The 13,357-nt window shown below is 42.1% G+C and overlaps 1 protein-coding gene across 4 annotated transcripts in view; it reads left to right on the forward strand.

Annotated features, from left to right (window-relative positions):
- dync1i2a (dynein, cytoplasmic 1, intermediate chain 2a) overlaps positions 1-13,357 on the forward strand; it is a 17,120-nt gene continuing 3,763 nt past the window's right edge. The window contains exons 1-13 of one of the 4 annotated variants that reach the window (XM_078261870.1): positions 1-83; positions 1,340-1,457; positions 2,445-2,559; positions 3,051-3,138; positions 4,304-4,363; positions 4,745-4,860; positions 9,411-9,497; positions 9,697-9,862; positions 9,949-10,048; positions 10,897-11,022; positions 12,035-12,181; positions 12,267-12,380; positions 12,945-13,078. In XM_078261870.1, the coding sequence (XP_078117996.1) occupies positions 1,350-1,457; positions 2,445-2,559; positions 3,051-3,138; positions 4,304-4,363; positions 4,745-4,860; positions 9,411-9,497; positions 9,697-9,862; positions 9,949-10,048; positions 10,897-11,022; positions 12,035-12,181; positions 12,267-12,380; positions 12,945-13,078 (1,361 nt within the window). In that variant the 5' untranslated portion in view covers positions 1-83; positions 1,340-1,349. The remainder of the gene's footprint in view (positions 84-1,339; positions 1,458-2,444; positions 2,560-3,050; positions 3,139-4,303; positions 4,364-4,744; positions 4,861-9,410; positions 9,498-9,696; positions 9,863-9,948; positions 10,049-10,896; positions 11,023-12,034; positions 12,182-12,266; positions 12,381-12,944; positions 13,079-13,357) is intronic. The other 3 variants (XM_078261871.1, XM_078261872.1, XM_078261873.1) reach the window with 3 other exon arrangements.

Here is a 13,357-nt window from a genome sequence, read left to right on the forward strand (position 1 = left end):
CAGCTCCCGTAGTTGTGTTGGCAGCCCGTTTGTTTTGGCTGTGGTTGTAGGCATTTGGTGTCAGGTCGAAAACCTGCTTTAAGGTTTGTAAGCTACACATAAGTGTCATGTTAACTGTAGTATCACACACTTGTAACATTGTTTTGTATTCGTCGCTGTGTTTGTAACCCAACGTGCTTTATTCATTGTGCGGTCAGCGGAGTTGAAAGTGCATGACAGCACTCCGGACCATGGTCCGGTCTGACGTTAGCTAGCTGCTAACCCAATCAAGCTAACGCTTCATCTCTAACCATAAAGGAAAGATTGGATTGAGAAAGGCACATTGTTATGACCCGAAAACCCCTTTTTTATTTTTTACTTTGAATTACGTCAAACTACGTGTGGTTGAATCACTAATTAGCTAAATATACAACGAGGATGGCTAAGCTAGCTATGTAGCTAGCCATTTATAACAAGGAAGGCTAGCTAGCAGCGGCACAGGCCGATTGAGTGCTAACGCTGCGTGTTTTCTATGAAACTACGGTGCGATTAGTAAAATTAAACATCATATTAACATGGAGAAGGCTTGTAGTTTGAACGCGTATACAGCAAGCTGATAAGGACCAGGGAGAAGTGGCTGAACCGGACAGGATAACCCCCATGCTAAGCTAACCGGGTGTGCACAGTTGTAGGGTGGGGCTCTCTTGTTAGCCAGCTGACAATGACTGGTCAGCTGTGGCTGCTACATGTAGAGTATCAGAGTATCTATGTCCCCAAACAGCTAAACTCACTCGGCTGCAGAGAAGACAGAAAAGACTGTTGGATGGTCATTTTAACTGCTATAGAGGTGAGGTTGGGTAGCTAAAGTTAGCTGTCACCATTGCTGCGCAAGGTGGTACTGAAGCTGAGAGCATCAGCTGTCAGGTACCCATACCAGTACGTTAAAAAATAGTATAATATTATTTTTTAAACTATACTTATTAATAAAATGGATGTGATATGATTGCTAGCATTGTTGTATGACCTGGCTCAGGTAAACACTTTGTAAAACAAACAAATGCATACAGAGAATGGATGCCATAGAACTTCCTTTTATTATCTAGTTTGACAGTCAGCCATGACGGGAAAAGAACAAAATATAAACTGGTTTAAACCTTCTTTTTTTCAGGGCTAAATTAAGTGGTAGGGTTCGGTCCATGAACTCGCATTATTCGCCGATACCAGCATTTTAGGCATTATTGGAGGCATTTCCTATACTGGAATCAGTATCAGAAACACACTAATACTTAAGTCTTAAAAATACGATTTTTTTCAATGCATTCTTATTGAATAAGAAAAACAAAAATATGTTTGTATACAGCTGTGGCATCATGTCTGACAAAAGTGAGCTGAAAGCAGAGCTTGAAAGGAAGAAGCAACGCTTGGCACAAATCCGAGAGGAGAAGAAAAGGAAGGAGGAGGAGCGCAAGAAGCAAGCGGTATGTTTAACATTTTGTAAATGCTTTAAATATTCTCTCATATTAAATACACAAATAAATATGGAGAGTAAACAGTATCAAAACCATTAATGGCTCAATGTGATAATTAAAATGCTAATCATCTCCCTGCACTTAATTTGTGTGAGTATTGGTACTCTGCAAGTAGTCATTGAACATTATACAATAATCATTGTACATATGTATGTGTAAATGCATGTGTATGTTTTATGTATTTATACACTTTTTTTTATATACCTACTTCTATCTATACATAGTAGTCAAATGTTTATGCTTATCTTGTTCAGCTTTGTTGTCCTTGGTTTTAGCCGAATGTCTATTTCTGTGTATGTACTTTGAGAGCAACAAAAAGCTGGAGTTAAATTCCTTGTAGGTGCTATGCTCACACATACTTGGCCATTAAAGCTGATTCTGATGGCCACTATTTGTATCTGAGTCAAATGCAGTTTAGAGCCTAAGACAACGGATTATGTTGACAGACATACAAAACAGGTTGCAAGGATACAAAGATACTACAAAGATGTAGGGTATAGATAATAAGTCATTTATAACAACTGGTTTGTATTTGTTAAATTCACTTGTGTATGAGATGCCGACCAGTTGACATTTCATTACAAAACTAGCTGTGAGATGTATACGACATTTAAAAATCTCTCTAATGACCCATATTGTGTGCATGTTGAGATGCAAAGTAACATTAAACTTGTTTTAAATTCACGTTCTTAATATCATAATTTTGTCATCAAGGATTTCATATTTTGGCCGTTTTATATATGTCATTTGTTTTGTATAGCCAATACATTTTACATTGATCAGCTCCTTCATGCTGCACTGCATTTTCTATTCTTGGACACTAGTTAGGTATTCTGGCACTAAGTGCAATTAATACAAATTAGTCAGTTAAGTCTGTCAGAGCTAGAAATCAGAAAACTTCCAACAAGTTGAAGTTGTTAACAATTATGTTTCCAGGCGGACCAATTGAAAGATGCTGCGCAACACCAGGATGATTCTGACCTGGAGAAAAAAAGACGTGAGGCTGAGGCTCTTCTACAGAGTATGGGCATAACCTCAGAAGCTCCTGTTGGTATGTTTTACATAAGCTGTTGGATTGTACATATTTACTTTAGAAGTTAAGCTTAGATTGTTAGAGCACTGACACGTTGCTAACAGCAGGGGGCAGAAGAGATCCATAAGAAAATCCCCATGAGTCTCACAGGATGCAGACAAACCAGAAACAGAAATGAAAAACATCATTTTTTTTGTGTATTTCTTAAGTAAACATTAACAGTAACATTAATTTAATAAAGACAAAGTCAGTGTAGTTGTGTTATTAAAGCTGCTTTGTATGTGCTGATCTTGCAACAGCTTAAGTTTGTTACATACAGAATGATGTGTATATTTAACTTGCTTAATGTCAAGGCTTTACACACATCACAGCATGCTAAATAACACGTAGCCGTCAGGAAATCTACATTAAGATTGATAACATTCAGCATGGATGCATTTGTTCTCTGTTGTGAATATCTTGGTGTCTTCACACTGTAACAGATGATTATTGTCTGTCTCGCTATGTAGTCCCTCCTCCCATCTCTCCAACTACCAAATCGGCGGGCACACCAAGTGAGGCAGGGAGCCAAGACTCTGATGGAGCCGTGGGACCCAGGTACACACACACACACACACACACACACACACACACACACACACACACACACACACACACACTCACTCTCCTCAGCAACAGTTTGTTTGAGTAACACAATTTCCCCCTGCTTCTAGTACAGTACATTACAAGTGTGGAAACAATGCCAACATCTCTATTCATGAAGAATGAATGGCAATTGCTCCACCTAAGGCAAAAATGTTTATCTGTTTTGTGCTTTATTGAGCTTTACATGTCTTCTCAAAACGTTTTTTGCGTGCTCTATATGTGCTCAGCTATGCTTATGCCAGGAAGAAAGTGATTTCAGCGTCCTTGTCACAGCCGCTCAAGCCACTTAAACTGCAGATGTGTTGTACAGCAAATTAGTTCGGAAGTATTTTGAATATTGCTTAGAAAAATGTCTCTTTTTGCTTTTATAAGCTTTGCATCATTTTCAACTCCAGACAAAGACTATGAATATATTTAAAGCATGATTACACTGAGCAAAAGCGAAAATCCTTTAGAAAGACTCGTACCATTACAGTGAATAATGAAAAGTTCATGCCAACTGAGGGCATGTTTATTTAATTTGTGTGCCATTGAATTAGGACAATCCTAAATTAACAATAAAACAACAGGCTGTTGTGATGCCTGGGGGACTTCTTAACCCCTAATTAGAGCCCCTTCCCTGGGCTGAAATTCAAGCTCCCCCAGTGTCCCATCAGGCTCAGGGAGCTGTTCCCCCTACGTGTTGACTCATTTCCCTCACCAGCATGGCCATTTCCTACACACATGGAGGTCATGTTTTCTCCCTGAGGGTTTTCTTTCTCCCTCCCTCTCTGTCTGCACAACACTCAGAGCCTTTGGTGTGACACAGTTCAGGCTGTATCAGACCCACAGGCTGCACATTACATCCTGTGTCATCTCACTCTGAGAGGCTGTGTGTCCATGCATTTTAAGAAGATGCATTCTTCCATCTCTGAGCTTTGTGCAGGCTGATATTAGCTTGAACTGAGAAAGATCCAGTTTTAAGTGTATTTTGATGACATGTAATTTTAACTGATTTGTGACCTAGGATCCAATCAGCATGTTGTGTGCCATAATGCTAACTTTTTTCCTCTCCTCATTTGTGCTGGCTTGTCTCTCTCTCTCACTAATGCTGCCTTGTTGCTGTGACACTAACCAGGACTCTGCACTGGGACTCTGACCCGTCCACTCTTCAACTTCACTCTGATTCTGAGCTGCGGTACTGGACACTCTCTTCTCTCCTTTCCTGGTCATTTTCCCTTCTCTCAATCTATGGCATGATTACTTTGTCTTCCAAAGTCATTATTCAGTTAATGCAGTCCAGGAAAACAGTCAAGTCGTGCATGCAAGAGTGGTCAGACAAAACCTGTTGAATTGATTCACAATGGTTGTTAAACTAATCTGAAGTCTCTGCCATCCCATGAAACACTCATTTACTTACTTTGATTTCACTTGCAAGGAGGTGAAAATTGTTAACGAAACAGATGAGCACAGTGATAGTAGAGTTAATGTTTTGTATGTTTTTTTCTTTGTGTTAAAATCATTACTTTTTTGTGGTGAAATTGAGCTGTGCAAAGTTTGAGTTGTTCTGTGCTTTTAGGCGTGGAACTCCAAAACTGGGAATGGCCAAAGTCACACAAGTGGACTTTCCTCCACGTGAGACTGTGTCCTACACAAAAGAGACCCAGACACCTGTCATGACTCAGCAAAAAGAAGGTGATTCTCAGATATTATTACATAAGTAAACTATCAAAAACTGGACAAACCTCCTGTGTACATGAATCTAACTCATTGAATATATGGATGAAGAATGTAGTGGTCCACTAAAATGTATAGCTTCTTTGCTAACAAAAGTTTTGTTTTGCTGCAAGAATGGTACATTACTTATGGAGAATTCTTCATAACAGGGAAGGCTGTATCAGTGGGTAACAGAAGTGAACAACGAGTGGAAAAGATTTGATTTGAGATGAAAGTAAAGAAAAAATGAGGCCCAGGAAACATAAGAAGTCAAAGGAGAGATTAAAGTCAGACAAGCCCTGCTCCTCTGAACCTCACAACTAACTCCGCTTCGGTATAATTAATGAGCAGGATGAGAAAACCAGTGACAGGAAGGAGAAATGCGATTGAGGGGGAAGATATGAAGCGCTGCGCATACGACTGCTTACTGCCTCTGAAGCATGTCGACATGTATGTAATTGCTGCACTGGAGCTTTTATGCGGTTGGCCAAAGAGAATATTTACTACTAACACCACGTGTTGAACACATGCTCCATAAAATATGCAATACTTGTGAGTGTGCTGCTTGTTCTTGGTTGATTTATGTAATAACGTGGCGAATAATGTGCTCAACTGAAATCGTGATGAGGTTTTTGTTTTGTGTTCTTATTCTATTTTTATTTTTTTCCAAAGAAATATCAGAACAATCCTACATTACCTCCCAACTGCAACTCTTGGAATGAGTCTGTCTTTTTAGCCATTTGCTCAATTTATTTGCATCAGCTAACACATCTTTTTAAGCATCCTTAAAAGCCTGGTCAGGATTTTAAACATTGTAGGGATTGTTTGTTGTTGTCCCATCAGGTGATGTTCAGTAAATCTGGAGGTGGCATGCAGCATGAGCAAGATGAAATTGTGTGATTTTGTGGAAAACTATGAGCAGAACTAGTGAAGGATGAAGAGCATCCCCCTGTTCCTCATCGCTCTTTACTCTGGACTCTACTGGGCATTGTAAAACTGTGTTAAACAACGATGGTTTCTGCCAGCTGTTCAACACAAGGCCCCCTTCCCCTCTCTGCCACTATGTAATCATTTCATCAACTCCCTCGCTTCCCTGTCTTCTCCCTTCACCGAACAAGCACATAACAAAACACACTCAGTGACATTGTGCATTTTCACACCATCACTTCTGGCACTCGATGAGACGGCATCCCCTTCCCTGCTTGCTCCCCTTGGCGCATTTTTGATGTGTGGGGTGGCGTCAGGCCTGTTCTCTGATTGAGCGATTTATCATGTTGTCAAAAGGAGGTAACGGCGCAGCACTCTCAAGGTCAGCAGGCGGTGGCATTAGAGGGAGCGGCTGCCGTGCCCCGGCTGCTGCAAACCGAGGGTTCCCACACTGTACGCAAGACATGTTGGAGAAGGGAGTTAACGATTTTGAACATTACCTGTCCTATTGACCCAAAGAAAGCCGCCTGAACAGTCAAGAAGAACCCATCATCGGGTTATATGTGGTTTGTTATTAATGCGGACAGTATTGCGTCATTTTCAGTTTTTTAGCGTCATTTGCGTCATTTTCCAGTTCATAAGATGAACTGGACAGTCTTTGAAATGTCCTCTCAGATATCTACGTCTATATCTATATCTATGACAATTCTGACATTCATTTGCCTTAGTCTTTATTTGGGACAACATAGATGCATTTTTTTCAATCAGTGCTATTCCATCTGTAGGTAGTTTGTTGATTTAGGCCACCAGATTGATGAATTTCTGTGCCACCGCTGCAATATTCCCAGACTGCACCAGTAGGTAATATGCAGCATCAGTATGCACTCCTCAACAAGAGGCTATAATTATGGAGTAAGATATGGTTAGAGGTTGGGGAGTGGTGGTGTGTGTGGAGTGGTTGGTCTGCTGCAGCGTTTAAAAAGGCTTGTCAGGAATATGAGTATGTAGAGCAGTTTAGTAAATCTAATATTTAATTGAATGTGATTGTTTTAATCACTCTGAATTCAGAGGCAGGTCAAAACTTCTTCTTTTTTTTATCACAAAAGCCCTTAATGGGCTTCTTGTTTGAAGTGCCACTTGTAATCTTGGTCAGCCTTTATGCACTTGATGATTAGTACTGTTAAATATCTATTGTATCCCTCTGTCATACAGTAGCTAATCATTTCAAATGGAAAATTTGGAATATTCTTCTTTTTTCTGAGTGTATGTGAGTATTTGCACCTTTACAACCTGTTTTTGTTCTCAATCTCATTTAACAATATAATAAGTTTGTATATATCTGTGACAGACGTTTTTCTTCAGTAGGAGAGTGCTGGTTTTGGATTTCTGCTTACCGTTGGCCTGCTTGTGATCTTTAGACCTCCGTGTCATTAGAGACGTGTAACCATGTTGAAGACATTGAAAAGAAGACTCCTGTTTCACAGATGACTAAGTCTCGAAGAGTGTTAGAAGTCTGAATGCAGATGTCTTTGTATTTATTTGCCTTGCAGCCTTTTTAAATTTGCTACACTACTACACAACAACACTGTTGACGCTGTGCCACATGGAAAATGGTTGATCACAGTTTTTGAAGTGCATTCTGTAAACTGAGGCTGGAGGTACTCCATTTTAGGAAACAAGAAATGGTAGTGCACATATTTGTGAGTGTGTGGGTGTATGTATCGATAGTGTTTTGTCTTCTGTGGTTGTTAGCCTTTGTACAGGCAGGCAGAGGATAAAAACCCTGCTGCTCGTGCTGAAGTCAGACCCTTATTATGCAAGGACATATAGAAAGTGGAAGGCACCTGCAGCGGAGAGCAAAGGTCATTTAGTTTTATACTTTCTACATCACTGGCCGCATACCATGTTTGCATTAATATATTGTCCATTTACTAAGAACTGCCCGCCCCCCCCCCCACCTCCCTCCCTCCTATCTTGCTCCCCCCTAAAAAGCTTTTATTTCTTAAGTGATACAAAAGCCATAATTGAGCCTGCTTTGAGAGGAGGTGTCAGTGTATGGGACATCGGTGATCCGGGTGAATTCTGTTAAATGCAACCCCCCACCCCCTTCCACCACCACCCACCATCGCTAGGCGCAACTACCCCCCCTACACATCCCCAGCAGGGTCACCAGGATCACTAGCTTTTCTCCAAATGGCCATTTTGGCTGGCAGGTGCATTATACCCTTTATTTTCAGATTGTCTATCCGCTCCTAATGCCTGGCAGGTTGATTGCTTTGGCTGCCTCACCAGGGAAAGGGCTGACGAGCACGGCCGGGACTAGCTGAAAGACAGTGATTACTGTTTTCCTTTAAGCCTGATTGAGGCCCTTGAAAGGAAAGATTTTAACCTTCTCCTGTTGGTTGCAGAGTATGGCCGTACATTGAAATGGCTTGTGTCATCAACCCAGTTCTGTAAACTCATCAGTGTACCCAATAACCTTCTTCCCCAAACCTCCATCTGAGAAAGGGGATAAATCACTTTATGGACAAAGTGACAGATGACATTATCATTTAGATTATCCCAGTAGGAAGGAACTTCTGGCATGTGGTTCTGTCATCTTGGTATAAGCCTTACAGTTAATCTAAGATAAATGCTTGAAGGAACCAGGCGAGTATTTTCCCCTCTCTTCATGAATCTGTTTTGTCCTGCTTTTGCTATTATTTTTTACATTGAAGGCATAGGCCATATACAATCACTAAGAGATGTGTTTTGAAAAAGCGCGTTCATCTTCTTTGAGGTAGAACCGGTGTGCAGTTTGCCAGCTGGTCTGGCCTGTATTTTGTCGTACATTCTCTGAGGTTGAATAGGAGTTGCAGGACCTCCTGCTAGGATGGTAATTGCAGAGGCTTGCTGTTCAGTGAGAAGCTTGTCTCGGGGCAGCCAGGCGGAAAACCTCTGTGCCATCCCCATGCCACCTCTGAAGAGCACAAGACAATCCCAGCATCCCCATCTGCTTTTGCACCATGCCGTCATCTGGCCAGACCAATGGGACAGGCCCGGGCAGCTGCTCCACACCCTCTGCCCCGCTGCCCTGTGGCCTAGAAGGGGGCAACCTGCTACTGGGACACAGAGGAAACTGCTACACTGACAGCTAGACTTTCTATTGAATGGCTAGAGTCTCATTAACAGTTGGGAAAGCTGGGGGTCCCTATGACAACAAGACACCCGCTGTGCTGTGTCCGTTTAACACAAATGACAAACTTCCCCGCTTTAGAGGAGCAGGTTCCTTTTTGAAAGGCAACATTGTGCTGACAAACCAAACAAATGCAAGGCAGAGATACAAAATCACTCTTTTGCTGTGCCTATTATCACTGGGTGGAGCTTTTATTGGAAAAAAAGAGAAAATAATGGAGGTGAAAGATGTAGTGACCAAAAGGATGAAACGTTTGTATGGAGGCACAATCGCTCGTTATGCGAATTTTGTTACTTTAAATTTGATGTTTACATTTGAAGCTTGGTCAAAAATGTCTTGTGTAGGAATACGTTGATTCAGAGACATGGTGTTTTCCTAACTCAGTGTATTTTCCAGTGTTTAACATAGTTCACTTTCTAAACAACAGAGGAGGAAGAAGAGGAAGAAATTGCTGCACCTCAACCAGTAGTGGAGACTCAGACAGAGAAACCGGACCAGAAAGAGGAGGAGGAAGGTACTTTACTACCACTGATGATACATAAGTTTACAATACAAATTGAGCCAATACAGTTTTTCTATGGATTTTCTATTATAATTGTTGCAGCATACAAAGATATTTTTATTCCCGTAAAGCAGTCCATCAAATACATTATCATAATGGCAATGAGCAGCAGGGATCTCTACTACATTTTAGTGTGTTTGTGTTTCTCTAGTAGCACCCCCCCACGAGCTGACTGAGGAGGAAAAACTCCAGATCCTGCACTCCGAAGAGTTTGTGAATTTCTTCGACCACAGCACTCGTATTATTGAGCGGGCTCTATCAGAGCATGTGGACCTTTTTTTTGACTACAGCGGCCGTGACCTGGAGGAGAAGGAGGGGTAATAATTGGACAACTAAAAAACAAACATGGTCATTGGTTTTTTGAAGTGTTTTTATTGATTTTTGGTGCTTTGTTTTCCCCCAGTGAAATCCAGGCCGGAACAAAGCTCTCCCTCAACAGGCAGTTCATGGATGAGCGCTGGTCCAAGCATCGTGTCGTCACCTGCCTGGACTGGTCACTCCAGGTCTTTTTTTTTTTTTTTAATTAAGCCAACTGTTGAACACATTTCTCAGAGCAGCATTTGGAAGTTGTTCCCAATTATCAAAATGTCAATCCTAAAAAATCAATTTATTGTGTTGGTAATATGGGCATAAGTGTTGCTAATTGGCTGTTGAAACAACTTAGCTTTGCACAGCCATAATGCTTTATGATTACATAGCTTGAGTTTGACAGCATTTACTTTTCGCCACAAGTCCCTCAGGAAAAGTAAGTTATGTTCCACACATTGTCACTCAGTTGGGGGCCATAATGATTTGTTTCCTCTGGTGTCTAAGGTCATTTCATGCATGATTCTGCAATGACTTTTGACAGTGATTGAACACCAACTCTTTGTTCACAGTATTTACCAGCTCAGAGTGATATCCATACCCCTGTGATTTGAAATTCTGAATTAACAAACTATAGATCTCAGATCAAGTATTATAAGCAGCAGAGGTTAATGGTTTGTTTACATCTGGGTAGTGTTTCTGTAGTCATTCTCTGCTTGTTTTTAATATGCGCTTGAGTGAGTTTTAGATTCTCAATGAGTTGCTCTGTTTTAGTCCACCGCTGTTCCTCTGAGCGATCTCAGAAACGTAGCTTTTTGTCCAAATTATGAAGGGAATTAAAAACCCAATTTACCAAAGTGCTTAAGGGGGGGTAGGGCTAATTAAACGAGCCATAAATCTTGAGGAAAGGTTACTCTTTCTTTAAGGCATTCAGCAGCACCACACAGAGCAGGCGAGGCTTTTCCACATGGAGTCAAGCCTGGGGGACATGTCTGCTTCCCCTCCAACATTCATTTGGGCTGATTTTTTTTCTTTCTGTCACCAGTATCCTGAACTCCTGGTTGCCTCATACAACAACAACGAGGACGCTCCTCACGAGCCAGACGGCGTGGCCTTAGTATGGAACATGAAGTACAAGAAGGCCACACCGGAGTACGTCTTCCACTGTCAGGTACCCAAAGCCTCTCTGCTTCTTTCTCCCACCCCCTCCCCATGTCCTAACGGGTGGCTACTTCCATGACAAGTGTGGAACGCCGCCAACCAACCCCTGTTTGCTCCCCCGTCTCTCCTCCTCCCCGCCTTCATCCACATTGTGAGTTCACCATACTGGCATCCACCTCCACCACATCTTTCCGCAAACACATGTTCGTGAGGCGCCGGAGAAGACCTGTGGTGCAGGAGTTGAATGGAATCCAAGCGCTGCAGCAGGATTAAGTGTGTGGGGCAGGGCTAGTTATCATGTGAATCCAAACAAGGGCCCTGTGTTCAGACAAGCTAGCAGGGAGAGCAGCACAGCTCCTCCGCTCTGCCCAGCCTTATTATAATGCCTGCCCTGAGGCTCCTTCACCAAGACAAGTTGAGTAGAAACACATGTTGTTGCCGCCAGAGCGGATGTAGATGCGGGCGTATTGCTCAGATGAATAAAACTGAACAGAAGTGAGAACGCCGTTTTCTCCGTGCCTCAAAGTCGGCTCATAATGAGATATTCCTGAACCATGCGTCATAATTTTTGTCAAGAAAAGTCCTTTTAGAAAAAATATTGAGCTACGAGGTGAAGCGATGAATGAATACAGTTCTGCATTATGTGCATCTTCATTATTACACTCTGCTGCCAGTTTATTAGGTTATCTTAACTGTCCTGCATGAAGGTTATAACATTTAGTTTTTGTTGCAACATTCTTAGAGAGTTGTGCCTGCACAAATAAATGCAGTGGACAAAATAACAGAATCATCCGTCAGCAAAGCACTACAGTTGAGCAGCACCTCAAACTACATCCTTCAAAATGATCATACAGTTGAATCAACACCTATCTTGGGCCTGCATTCCTGCTTTTTTTGATCGGACATAACAGTACTTCTAAAGACCTGTCACCGGGCTGTCTCTCTATAAACATGTTCTTTTTCATCACTAGAGAAGCTAAACATTGCCTAACCCTTTCTCTATTTTAACCTCTTTCTGACAGTCTGCGGTTCTGTCGGCTGCGTTTGCCAAGTTCCACCCCAACGTTGTGGTGGGGGGCACATACTCAGGGCAGATTGTACTATGGGACAACAGGAGCAACAAGAGGACCCCGGTTCAGAGGACTCCCCTGTCAGCAGCAGCACACACGGTACACTAAACAAACAACACAGTGGGCTTATACTTTATTCTAACACAGCAGAAGAGTAAAAATGTCTCCCTCATTCTCTTTGCAGCACCCAGTGTACTGTGTGAATGTAGTTGGCACCCAGAACGCCCACAACCTGATTAGCATCTCCACTGATGGCAAGATTTGCTCCTGGAGTCTGGACATGCTCTCTCAGCCACAGGTAATGTGTGTGTGTGTGTGTGTGTGTGTGTGTGGGTGTGGGTGGGTGGGTGGGTGGGGGGGGGGTGGTCAGAGGAATATTTCCAAATTACATAAACAACTCAGGGTTAAAGATTTAACCATACAATTGTGAATTTCTATGTTAATAATACATCACATTTTAAAGCTTTGAGCTTTTTGAGTTTTTACATTTTGTGTACTTTCTGTCTCTTCAGTCTCACATACTACACACTTCCTGTCCCTCCCTTTCATACTAAATGGCAAACATTTTGGCCAGACCCCTTCTTTTTAGCATTCCAGTTTGGTATTTCCCCTGACTTCTTTTCTACAACTCCTTTTTCACTATCAAGGAAATTAATTTTGCTAGCTGTGTCATTTCATCGGTGCTGCCAAAGACCTCAATGTCAGACTTCCATTTTTTATAAAGTGCTAGTTGAATTTAGATTATATATTAATAAGCTGTCAAGTGATTTTTATAGGTTGTGCTTGGCAGAGTGTGTGTTAGGATAAAGCCTGAGCAGGGAGCTTGTTAAAGATGTTGTTCCATGTTTCCTCCCCTCCACAGGACAGCATGGAACTGGTGTTCAAGCAGTCCAAAGCTGTAGCTGTCACCTCCATGTCTTTCCCTCTTGGAGATGTCAACAATTTCGTGGTGGGCAGCGAGGACGGCTCAGTCTACATGTCGTGTCGTCATGGAAGGTGTGTTCATAAGCAAACCGCGGCCCCCCCGGCGTCCCTCCCGAACACCGCCAGGAAACTAAGGCGTCTTGTTAGGCCCACGTCGAACCGAGTGTCAAATAAATATAGCCCACTCACTTCCCAGTGCAACGCAAATCCAACACTTGATCTCCTGCTGTTTGAGGTTTCACTCCTGCCCAGTCATCCTGTTTTTCTTTTCCGCTTGTCAGTTGTGTTTGTAAAGGTCGCTCAACATAAACAGGGCACACATGCAAGGGAAACAAATCATTTTTTCCCTGT

The sequence above is a fragment of the Sander vitreus genome, chromosome 11 (genome assembly GCF_031162955.1).
Source record: "Sander vitreus isolate 19-12246 chromosome 11, sanVit1, whole genome shotgun sequence".
NCBI classification, from domain to species: domain Eukaryota; kingdom Metazoa; phylum Chordata; class Actinopteri; order Perciformes; family Percidae; genus Sander; species Sander vitreus.